At 38.3% G+C, this 12,772-nt stretch overlaps 1 protein-coding gene across 5 annotated transcripts in view; it reads right to left on the reverse strand.

The window, feature by feature from the left end:
* Window positions 1-12,772, reverse strand: part of pdgfra (platelet-derived growth factor receptor, alpha polypeptide) — a 50,594-nt gene that overhangs the window by 13,066 nt on the left and 24,756 nt on the right. For all 5 annotated transcript variants that reach the window (XM_072252704.1, XM_072252700.1, XM_072252701.1 and 2 more), the window contains 10 exons: window positions 11,857-12,046; window positions 10,896-11,011; window positions 9,959-10,085; window positions 9,539-9,735; window positions 6,773-6,867; window positions 4,390-4,522; window positions 3,154-3,258; window positions 2,144-2,254; window positions 1,765-1,918; window positions 441-607 (listed from right to left, as the gene is read on the reverse strand). In XM_072252704.1, the coding sequence (XP_072108805.1) occupies window positions 441-607; window positions 1,765-1,918; window positions 2,144-2,254; window positions 3,154-3,258; window positions 4,390-4,522; window positions 6,773-6,867; window positions 9,539-9,735; window positions 9,959-10,085; window positions 10,896-11,011; window positions 11,857-12,046 (1,395 nt within the window). The remainder of the gene's footprint in view (window positions 1-440; window positions 608-1,764; window positions 1,919-2,143; window positions 2,255-3,153; window positions 3,259-4,389; window positions 4,523-6,772; window positions 6,868-9,538; window positions 9,736-9,958; window positions 10,086-10,895; window positions 11,012-11,856; window positions 12,047-12,772) is intronic.

The following is a 12,772-nucleotide window of genomic DNA, read 5'->3' on the forward strand; positions in this document are numbered from 1 at the left end:
CAATGAGATTCCCCTCAAAAGGAGCATTTTTCAAAGAGCCAAGAACTTAACAATGTCCTGGCACATCCACCAATGGGGAAAGAGTGTGAGGGAGGGTGGGGATCTACCCTAGTACTTCCTTATGTGTCACAATGTCAATATTAGTTTGATAGTGCTCCTGTAAAGTGCCTTTGGACATTTTACCACACCAAAGAGGCTACATAAATGAAAATCTAATAAATTTAAGAGAAAAATCCAAGTAAGTATAAAAGATTCACCTGCATCAAAACACCAAAATGCTACTGTATTTCTTATATTTTTAGGGAAGGTCATTTCTATTGAATGATTAACATGAATTCAGAAGACATTACTAATTTCAGTCTCGCCTATTCCTATGCATTTCACAGATTTACCTTGCTTTGAGTATCACTGAATACAGGAGAACAAAAGCTGTCTCTTACCTGTCAAGGACTTCTTTTTCTGTGATGGTGGATGATCATACATGTGCTGCTGGATGTCAGTGTACTTGAAGCTGGATTTCCTTTCCAACATTGGCACATACTGGGTGCTTTCTGCTTGTTTCATATCCATATAGTCCCCATTGCTCTCAAAAGACAGGATCACATAACTGTAGAAACAATAGGATGGCATTAATGTTCAGTGTACAAGCAACTTTCACTAGAGATGTGGTCTGAAAATCATAATTTAACTGCAGGAACTCTGCATAAATAACTGAAGGATGTTTGCCTATACGCAGATGTTGAATGGACGTTGTTCTAGCTGCAGTTCTGGAGGTGGAATTGGTTTTCCCCAGTACCACAAAATGTACTGTGCAAGGCCACAGAATATTTAAAATGCTGGCAAATTTTCTTCAGTTGAATCACTGCGAACACAATTGCCAAGACTAGGCTGCCCCTCAGTAAGTCTTCATTCCACTTACTCTGTCTTTCAAGTTATGATCTCTTTCATTGCTATGGGTATTTTTGAAAGGCACGGATATGAAATATACACAAGGAAAAATTGTTTGATTTACTTTTTAATTGGACTAGTTGTAGTGGATTGAGTAGAATAACGGTACCAGAAATATCCATTTAAACCACTAGACAAGCAGATAAACTTTGCCAAGTAACTTTGTCAAATATTATCACATTCATCATCATGACTCCTTGAGAACTGAACAAATTCTACTTAGCTTGTATAATGAACTCCAGAAATTGTGCCAAAGGCATTAAACCTCTAGACTTAGCTGAGCCAAACTGCTATTTAAATAATATTTAGTTAATATATTTGAAAAAGACTATTGAATTAAGTTCTAATCAGTTTGCATTCAATAACACTTAAGTACAGATGTTAGATATGCACATTATTTGCTTCTCAATAAACTTGATTTAGTATTTTCAAAAGAAAGCTACAATAAAGGTGTCATACATCAAAGTTGCTGGTGAACGCAGCAGGCCAGGCAGCATCTCTAGGAAAAGGTACAGTCGACGTTTCAGGCTGAGACCCTTCGTCAGGACCCACCTCTTCCTAGAGATGCTGCCTGGCCTGCTGCGTTCACCAGCAACTTTGATGTGTGTTGCTCGAATTTACAGCATCTGCAGAATTCCTGTTGTTTACAATAAAGGTGATACTGTTACTAAGAATGTCACCAAGTCTAAATGACTCACTCTTGCATGCAACGGAACCAAGCACTACTGTAGATTTTTTAAAGAAAGTACTTTGCTAAGATGATAAATTCATTTAATCAATAGTTACATGATAAAAGACTATAGACAATGAATTCACCTTCGTGTGCTTTCATCAGCAGGGTTTATACCAAAAATATCCACTTCTTTCTTTCCTTTTTCTGAATATCGACTTATAAAGCTGTCCCTGTTTTTATGCAGGTAGTTGACCAGATCACCATAGAAACAGTATTCAGTAATGATGTAAATGGGACCTATTGGTTAAAAAAATAAAATTAGCATGCTGCATACCAGGATGAAACAGATTTTCCTCAACATTATGCTAAACAGTGAACATCTGGATTGCTTGAAAAGAGTATTTAAACATGTACTTCAGTCTTTTGCAATGTTTAACATTCCCACCCTATAGATTTTTTTAACCAGTTCCAACTACAATGGATTGGAAAAGCAGGGCAAATAAAATCAGAAAGAATTCTCACCTGCTTTTGTACAAGCCCCAAGCAGATTAACAATATTTAAATGTGGACCGAGATGAGTCATTATCTTCAGCTCTGACATCAAAGCCTGCTTCTCACTGGAACGAGCAGTTGCTGTAAAAATATATAGTAAATAGTAATCGATATAATTTGATATTTGGAAAGCATCATTGTCTATGATGAAATTCAAAATTCATTACATACATTTAAATTCAAACAACATCTAACAGTATGCAGGGTATTTTTTTAAATTATGAGAACACTCAGTCCTCTTTTATTGTCATTTAGAGGTGCATACATGCATTAAGAAATGATACAATGTTTCTCCAGAGTGATATCACAGAAAACAGGACAAAGCAAAGACTAAGTTTGGTTTTTATAACTTTTAAGTATTTATAATATTTTAGAAAAAACAAATCATGGCTTATTCAAAATCATATGGCCATTCACAACATCTAGGCTGCTTCTAGGTTTTTATCAATTCTATGTACAGTACGCTGGGTGATGTTACGTTACTGCTGCCTCTAGTCTTACCATAGTCATGAGGAATTTGATATATTCCACCTGTCCTTTTTACTGTACTGCATATTACAATTTTAAGGGACCTTGGAGAAGGTTATTAGGTAACTCTGAACCATTTTAACAGTGATAATCTGTTTGAGGCATAAATAATGACTGAAAATATCTGAGTAGCATGCAACTATTTTCGATGAAATAATTACATTCACCACAAACAAAACGGTTTTGCTTTGCATATATCAATCAGTAAATGCCAAATTTACTGCAAAAATTCACAGCATTTCTTCAAGTAAATTGCTGTCAGGCCAAAACCAGTGCTGAAGTTAAGTCAAAACAGGCTAGTTCAACATCCTGACAAGAAAGTAGCTGATGTAGTCAATCCTAATGGATTAAATCTGCAATGCTAGCAATACAACTATACCTTTAGAAATTTGAAATACCTTTCACTATTTGGCCAAGCTTGACTGTGTGAGCTATAATACAAGAGTACTCACGCTTCAGCATTTTCACTGCAACTTTCATGACAGGCTGTGAGCGACTTAAACCATATGCAGTTCCTTCAACCACCTTTCCAAATGCCCCAGAACCAAGAATGCGCCCTTTAAAAACCGCAAAGTACATGGTAATTAATGCCACATGAGAAGTATCAGATTCTTCAATGGGCCCCTTGTACAATTAGTTGGCCACTTGGCCAATCAGTTGGACTCTTGGCCTTAAACAGCCCACCTCATTATGATCTTGCATTTTATCATTTTTTTGGTTGCTTTCACACTTTATTCTGCATTGTTGTTGTTTTACCTTATTCTAGCTCCATGCACTGTGTAATAACTTGATCTGTATAAACAGTATGCAGACAAGCCTGATGCATGTAACAATAACAAACCAAGACCAATATTACCAGAACAATCGCATGTCACAGTGCAACAGAAAAGTAAGTCAGAACAAACAAGTTACATTCGAGATTTCAAAATGCATTTATGTATTTATTTTGAAAACTATACAGGCGTATGCCATGGTCTGCTTTATACGTAAGTAAACATTTGAAGACCATCAGTGGTTTCCATCTACCTGGATAAAGTAGGTTTGTTTATTACAAAGGGTACCATAGAGCCAATTAAACTGGGAGATTACCAGTTGTTTCTTAAAATTCCACTTTACCATTGATAACTTCAAGTAATTATAGGAGCACTGTCTTGTGATAAAAGGAATTGTATGCATGCAGTACATTTCAACAGCCTCAGAATACTCTAACTTCTTTACAGCTCGGGAAGTACATGATGTAGGAAAAGCAACAACAAACTTGTGCACAGTAAGGTCTGTCAAAAAACAATGACATCAGGGCCAGATGGATTAATTCAATAATGCTGATTAAGAAATTGGTAGGAACTGTGGGGAGAACACTCTTGTTTTTACTCAAATAACGGTAATTAATGTTTTCTATCAACTTCAGAGATCAAACAGAGACTTTGGTTAAATATCACATTCTAAAATGCCACATTCAACTATGTTAGCTTGGACTCTGAACTTAAGTCTCAAGATGGAATTTGAACTTGAAAGAATGCTACCACTGAATCAAAACTGAAAGAAGTGAAAAGGGTACTTCTCGCAAAAAGATTTTTGACACTCTTGTGTTTTTTCTTAATAGTCCAATTATCATACATTTGGGAAATTCTAATTTACAGCTAATGGACTTAGCATTTTTACCAGAATGCCTCCAAACATGTACCTACCAAGGACAAGTCCATCCCTAGGGAACTCCCATCTTGTATCATAGGGAAGTTGCATGGGATCAACATAAATATATTCATGGCCATCTGGACTTATGGATTCAATGACTCTCCAACGTATTTCATACCTTGGTTTCTAAACAAAACAATAAATTACATTCCCTATTATTGAAGTAAGACAAGTTTTTTTACCTTAAGCAGACATGCTTAAATAATCTGTTAAGATTTAGAAACTTCGCACATTAATTTTATTGACACCATCATGATCTAAAGAATTGCCACTTTGAATAGGATTAAAATATTCCTTTAAAACATAACTACATATTGAGGGAATGCAAACTGTGTGGATTAAATTAGGAATCACATAAGACAGAGGCAGGTTAGGGAGCATAGAGTGCTGGCAGCCTGAACTGCATTTACTTTAATGCAAGACCATCACAAGCAACTCTAGTGAGCTTAGAACACACATCAACATCTGAAATTAAGTATTGTTGCAGTCACAAAAGGTTATCAATACAACCGGATTTTAATCAGCTGGAACATTGAGCAGAGCATTGGCAGATGGAATTTAATCCCACCAAGTGCAACATGATGCACTTTGAGATGTCAAGTAGGAGCTATATATACAGTGAATGGCAGAGCAGTAATGAGGTTCAGTTCCAGATTTTCCTGAAGATATATTTGCCTTCGTATCTGGCACACTGGGTATAAAAGCCAGCCATTATGTTTAAATCTACAAAGCACTGACTAGGTTGTACTTGGAATATTGTGTGCTGTTCTGGTCACCACATTACAGACTGGGTGTGGTTGCACTGGAGAGAGTCCAGAAGACATTCACTAGGATGTTGCCTGGATTGAAGGGCTTTAACTATGGGGAGAGATTGGATCGGCTGGGCTTGTCTTCCTTACAGTGAGAATGGCTGAGGGGTGACCTGATAGAGATATATAAATTTATAAGAGGCGCAGATAGTGTAGCTAGTGAGAATCTTTCTCCTATGCTAGAGATATCAGAAACAATAGGACATAGGTTTACCATGAGAAGGAGTTTTAAAAGGCATCATCTGCCCTCACCCCATATTCCTGCCTCCTTAACAGGGATAGAGTTCCACTTGTCCTCACCTACCACGCAATGAGCTTCCACATCCAACATATCATTCTCCACAACTTCCACCATCTTCAATGGGATCCTACCACCAAGCACATCCTTACCTAAACCACCTCCCCCCCACCCACTCTCTGCTTTCCACAGGGATTGTGCCCTCAGTGAAACCCTTATCCATTCACCCCTCCATAGTAATCTCCCTCCTAGCACCTATCCCTGCAAACAGCAGAAATGCTAAGTCTGCCATTCACCTCCTCCCTTATCTCCATTCAAGGTCTCAAACAGTCCTTCCGGGTGAGGCAACACTTCACCTGTTGGGGTCATCTATTGTATTCGGTGCTCCCGATGCAGCCTCCTCTACATTGGTGACGTAAGTTGTGGAAAATGCTTTATCAAACACCTCCACTCCATCTGCCTAGAGCGGAATTTCCTGGTGGCTAACTATTTTAATTTCTATCCCCATTCCCATTCCAACATGTTAGTCCAGGGCCTTCTCTTTTGCCACAGGGTGGAGGAGTAACATGTCATATCTATCAAGGTAGCCTCCACCCTGATGGTAAGAACATAAATTTCTCCTTCCAGTAATTTGTTTTCCTTCCCCCTTCCCTCTTCTTCTATTCCCCACTCTGGCTTTTTACCTCTTCTCCTCACCTGCCTATCACCTCCTCCTAGTGTCCCTCCTTCTTCCCTTTCTCCCATGGTCCACTCTCATCACCTATCAGATTCTTCTTCTCCAGCCCTTTACCTTTCCCACCCACCTGGCTTCACCTAGTCTTCCTTCTCCTTCCTCCATCTTATTATTCTGGTGTCTTCCCACTTCCTTCCCAGTCCTGTAGAAGGGTCTCAGGCCAAAATGTCAACTGTTTATTCATTTCCATAGATGCTGCCTGACCTGCTGAGTTCCTCCTGTACTTTGTGTGTGTTGTTCTGAATTTCCAGCATCTGCAGAATCTCTTCTGTTTTAAAAGGAACTTAAAGAGAAAGCTTTTTACAGAGAGAATGGTTGATATCTGAAACTCACTGCCAAAGGATGAGGCTGAGTCAGACACAATACCAATGGTTAAAAGACATTTAGACAGTTATCTTAATAGACAAGGAATAGAAAATACAGACTTAATGCAGGCAAAAGGGATTGGGGTAGGTTCGTTGTTTCAGAGCTGTACATCCCTATTTTTTATGACAAAAATTATACTATTCACATTTTTATCCCCATTACGGGTCTTTAGATAGAAGTCAAATCCTCCTCACTGGCAATTAAGCTAGGGAGAGTAATTGAGAGCTTACCTGTTTCCAAACTACAACAAGTACTATCAAGGAAATGATCACGATCACCAGCAGCACCAAGACTGCCGCAGCCACAGTCAACTCAGAGTGTAAATCTGCAAATCAACAGGAAAAGACTGTCATTCCAAAAAAATTATATTTATTACTTTGATTTTTTAAAAAATCAACAGTAATTTAAAAAAAACAAAGCCATTTCTGGGACCTCACTCTCAGGGGAAAACCCTATCAAGATCTTCATGGCTCTTGTCACTCACCTTACAGAGGAATTGTTAAATGATGAACTTTCCACAAAGCTCTAGGATTGGAATTAGAATGGAAGGAAATGGTTTCTACTGGCACTGAACCCTCTGTAACTACAGTCACAGACTATATTCAGTGAACATTTTTTAATTAGCAAACTCTGCAATTTCTTATGTTGCAGCTAATTCATCATGGATACTGCTTAAAAGCAAACAAACTGCTAAACAGATTGTCAGGAAGTAACAAAATTGGAACTGGCTGATGAATGAATGCTCATTCTCAATGGCTCTCCACACCTGGACAACACAAACACCTACGTCAGGATGCTGTTCATCAACTATAGCTCAGCGTTTAATACCATCATTCCTGCAATCCTTACTGAGAAGTTGCAGAACCTGGGCCTCTGTATCTCCCTCTGCAATTGGATCCTCGACTTCCTAACCGGAAGAAATCTGTGCAGATTGGTGACAATATATCCTCCTCGCTGACAATCAACACTGGTGCACCTCACGGGTGTGTGCTTATCCCACCACTCTACTCTCTGTATACACATGACTGTGTGGCTAGGCATAGCTCAAATACCATCTATAAATTTGCCGATGACACAACCTTTGTTGGTAGAATCTCAGGTGGTGACAAGAGGGCATACAGGAGTGAGATATGTCAACTAGTGTAGTGGTGTTGCAGCAACAACCTGGCACTCAACGTCAGTAAGACGAAAGAGCTGATTGTGAACTTCAGGAAGGATAAGACAAAGGAACACAAACCAATCCTCATAGAGGGATCAGAAGTGGAGAGAGTGAGCAATTTCAAGTTCCTGGGTGTCAAGATCTCTGAGGTTCTAACCTGATCCCAACATATCAATGTAGTTATAAAGAAGGCAAGACAGTGGCTATACTTCATTGGGAATTTGAAGAGATTTGGTATGTCAACAAATACACTCAAAAACTTCTATAGATGTATCGTGGAGAGCATTCTGACAGGCTGCATCACTGGTATGGGGTGGGTGGGAGGGGGGGAGCTACTGCACAGGACCAAACGAAGCTGCAGAGGGTTGTAAATCTAGTCAGCTCCATCTTGGGTACCAGCCTACAAAGTACCCAGGACATCTTCAGGGAGCGGTGTCTCAGAAAGGCAGTGTCCATTATTAAGGGCCTCCAGCACCCAAGGCATGCCCTTTTCTCACTGTTACCATCAGGTAGGAGATACAGAAGCCTGAAGGCACACACTCAGCGATTCAAGAACAACTTCTTCCCCTCTGCATCCGATTCTTAAATGGACATTGAACCCTTGGACACTACCTCACACTTGTTTAAAAACAGTATTTCTGTTTTTTGCACTTTTTAAAAATCTATTCAATATACGTATACTGTAATTGATTTACTTATTATTATTAATTCTATTTCACTTATTATTATTTTTTCTTCTCTATTATGTATTGCATTGAATTGCTGTTGCTAAGTTAACAAATTTCACGTCACACGCCGGTGATAATAAATCTGATTCTGATTCTGGTTCAATAGTGGCAGAGCTTAAAGAAATTGTCCTCTGAGCTCCATCAGAGGCTATTTATGGCCATCTCTAAGGAGTACAAGGCTTCTTAGGTAACTCTCTTTCCAGAGGATGGGCAATGATGGGTTTAAAATCTAACAGTAAACTGAATGTTAGACAGAATTTTAGAGTGATTAGTCTTTCAAACACCAAAACATTAATAGTCATTGGACATTCAAACCACTAAAAAGATCCCTTGTTCTTGGAAAAGTATTTATTAGACAGTGAGTCAATGGAACATAACTTTAAATTATTGGTTAAGTTCTGGTTTAAGTGTAGGTTTGAATATTTTGATATTTTTCAAATTATTTTGATGAGTTTCTTTTATGGAAATGATACAAGAGAGCCCAGGATTGTTTGAAGGATTTATAAGACACAGAATCAAAGCACACAAACAGAAATGTCAGGGACAATGTGTGAACAGCATTTGGGAAATCAGCACCAGAGTTTTAGATGAACACAAGTTTAACATTTTGACCAGCAGACAGAATTTACTTTAAAGATCACAATGTATCACCTCAAAGTTGGTGCATTAACAAAGTAAAACATATTCGTTATATCAACTATAACAAACAGCCCTCAAAGTAGATTTTAATCAATTGTCACCTATCTTGGTTCCCAACAGACTGTTCTCATGAAAAGTAAGAATCTTCTTGAGATCAGACAAAACAAGACCTGACATGAAGTATAGTTTGAAGTTCATAGTTAACTCTCCTAGATATTAAACGCATCTCATGTGCAAAAAAATTGTTACAGATTTTAATGTTTAATGAATCACAGAACTGATGTTAAGCACCCATGTAGAAGTGTGCAAAACATAACCCTGATATGTGTTTTTTTTTAACATTTGGAATTATTCCAGTTCAAAAGGAATCACACTTCATTGAACGTTATGGAAAGCTCCTTTGGCACATATCAGCTTCTTTCCAGTGAACCCCTTCCTGTTTAAGGGGGTGGATTAAAACCATGACTTACTGTGAGCCACCAGTTTGACTTCACGTGCAACAACTGCAAGCTCATTCTTTGCAATACATTTCACGGCCATTGTATTATCCACTTTCTGAAATGTCAGTTTGCTCTCCACAGTGTTTTTCTTCGTCTGATGAGTCTCAATACTTATATCACTCGAATTGCTGTGGAGGACATTCCACAGCATTGAGTCATTGGCACACCTAAAAGAAGGTACAGAGATTACTAAGGTTTATGTTCATTAGCCATCAATAATGTATTGGGTCATAAAATAGAATTTCCAGCAAAAAAGAATATTGGGTTTTTGGAGACAAAAAGAAGTCTGTCCAGTGCTAGAACTTTAAATTGATAGAATATAAATTATTACTCGAAGTAAGTAGTTTGCTGACTTAAGGACACAGTATGTTAGAATGATTAAGACCTCACTTTTTTAGATCTGTACAAATTAGCCACTCGACCTCTGGGCTGGGTGTCCCATCTGCAGAACATGAAACAATCTGCCCATTCGCAGAGCCATGGTGCAGGTCAACAAGATTGATGATCTTTGCTGGCACTGGAACAGGAAGTGCAAAACAACGCATTAAAAAACTGAAGTGTTCTCGATTGCCTAAAAACAATTGAAGTATATAAATATTTAAAATTTTCTGCACATGCATCAATAAATATTGCCAAGTTTTATAAAAGTGAAATGGTGTTGCTCACTTTAAAAAAAAGATAGAATTTTAGATTTCTTGCACAAAAACCAAGCCACAATACCTAATGTTCAAGAAAACAAGCATCCACTTTTGTGCAGAGCTTACTTCAGCATGGAAGACACAATGTTTAACTAAGGAGAGTAGAAATACAAATTGTACTGCTATCAAATGTCAGGACAAATCAAGCGACTTATCAAGGACGATGCCAACTTGATCTTCCCAATTGAAGTCAAGCAGATAGGCAAATAAAGCTCAGCAGGTCAAATAGTTCCTTGGCCCTAACTTTCTTCCCCTAATCCACAGTTCCAAGCAGGTTCAGCACAGATTGGACCCTGACTGCATTTTAACTCAAACCTGACCTTGGTAATTGCTATGGCTGTATACCACTGAAACAATACCTACCACTTGTTTTTTGAGATGCTTGCAGTCCTGCTGCATGCTTCAAGAATCAAACACATATTTAAGATTTTCATTATTTGGCACATTCGCATTTTATCTTTTAAATTTATAATTATCACTGGCCCAAAAATTGAGTACAGTGAAGTATTGCTAGGAAGAGTAAATGTACTAGCACTATAAAGATCAGCTCATTAAAGTACAAAACGCAAATGTACTTGGCACCATAAAGATCAGCTCATTAAAGTACAAACTGGAGCTTGTGGATTTACCTTTCACCTGCAAGAAGAAGGTAAAAATGGTACAATTATCTTCATTTTCAACAATAATACTGTACATTCCACTGTCTTGTTTCTTTGCACGAATCAGGGTTAGATTACTTTGATATCTGGACAAAGTCAAAACACAAACATCAAATAGGAAGTTAATGAATGGGGAAGAGAAGAGCAGGCACATGACATAAAGCATCAGTATTCAATGAGAACTCGACAAGAAACATCAAACATCTCAATGACGTCTGAGAAGACCAACAATTTATGAATCTCTCCGCAAGTCCATGGTTCACCGTTTCATCTCCACTAGCACCCTCTTCCCTTCTTATTGCAGCTTCCCATGCTAAGGCAGGAGGCAGAATTCTGCCCTTTGACTAGTTCCTTTCCCAGCATCCAGGGACCCAAACATTCCCTCAAGATGAACCAGCAATTCAATTGGTGCTCATCATCTGGTCTCCTCTACATTGGCCCCTACAAAAGTGCAGACTGGGGTGACTACTTTGTTGAATGCCTCTGTTCAGAGATGAGGAGAAATGACTTTGTGCAGGAAAGGGAGTGAACATTCGGCATTCTCTACACCTGAGTCCTGTGGAGGGTCAGACATTGAGTTTACTCGAAATGAATTCTGGACACTAAAAGAATAATGTGATGTTGGGTTAGGGCGGGAAAGTGGTGCTGAGATAGGTGAGCCATGATCTTTTTGAATGGCAGAGTGGCCTCAAAGACAATATCCAATTCCTAACTTTCTATGTTCTAAGAGGCTATATGTCCAGGCGGTATTTTATTTCCATACATGCTAATACAGACGGCCTTGCAGCAAATGGGTAGACATAGTAGTTTATTGACAATTAATTGCACCATTGAGGGATTTTACAAGTACATTTGATTATCATTTTTTCTAGCAGGTGTGTCAAATTCTATTGATTGTACATTAAAGTGGTACAGCCGTGTCCATTTTTACCTGATTTTCTGGATATTTACTGTGTTAATGATCACTTCATTGTTATCCTCATGCAGGGTAACATTGTTCTTCAGCCACTGAACAGTGGGTGCTGGATAGGCCTCAATGTTGACCACAAACTGCTTGACTTCATGTAGATCTGCAAATTCTTCTGTTCCAAATCTGGGATCCAAATGTATAAATCCATTCTCTAAGGAACAATGAAAAGAAAGGAAAGTAGGTTGTATCAGCCAGTAATTGTTCTTCTCGATGCAATCATCTTAGCTTTGGACTGAAAATCATGTGTACTGTTGTTGAAAGTCACTAAAATCAGAATTTTCATCAGACATTCATTAAGAAATAAATATACTTTTTCCTTCTTCATAAACTCATATACCCATCAATGCAAAGACTACTGACTCACACTGTTTTGGTTCTTCCATCAATCACAACACTTGAGCTCACAAAATACTGACTTGCTATTATTATTTGCACAGTAACCTTCACAAACACAAGATACCCGATTGCACTTTACAACCAATTAAATACACCTGAGAGTGATTAATATTTTAATATAGAAATAACAGCAGCTATTTGCCCACCAAAATCTCAAAGCTGATCATGTGAGAATAATTTGTTTTAGTGATGTCGTTTTAGCTATCACACTGGAGAGAAGGACATAGTAAAACTGAATCAAGGGATACCCATCCAAAAGGGCAATCTTAGTATCAGTTTAATAATCCATCTAGAAGACCAAGTGGCAGACCACCATTCCGTACTGAAGTACCGATCTGCATTTTGTGTTCAGGTCTCCACGCTTTTGACAGTCTCCCCATGGCATAGCAAAGTGCACTGACATTCATGGAAAAATGATACATATTCTGGAACATGTTTGTCAAAAACATCGATAAAAATTCCGCAGCTTCATGAGAAAAAA

Source organism: Mobula birostris, chromosome 3, assembly GCF_030028105.1.
Source record: "Mobula birostris isolate sMobBir1 chromosome 3, sMobBir1.hap1, whole genome shotgun sequence".
In the NCBI taxonomy this organism is placed as follows: Eukaryota; Metazoa; Chordata; class Chondrichthyes; order Myliobatiformes; family Myliobatidae; genus Mobula; species Mobula birostris.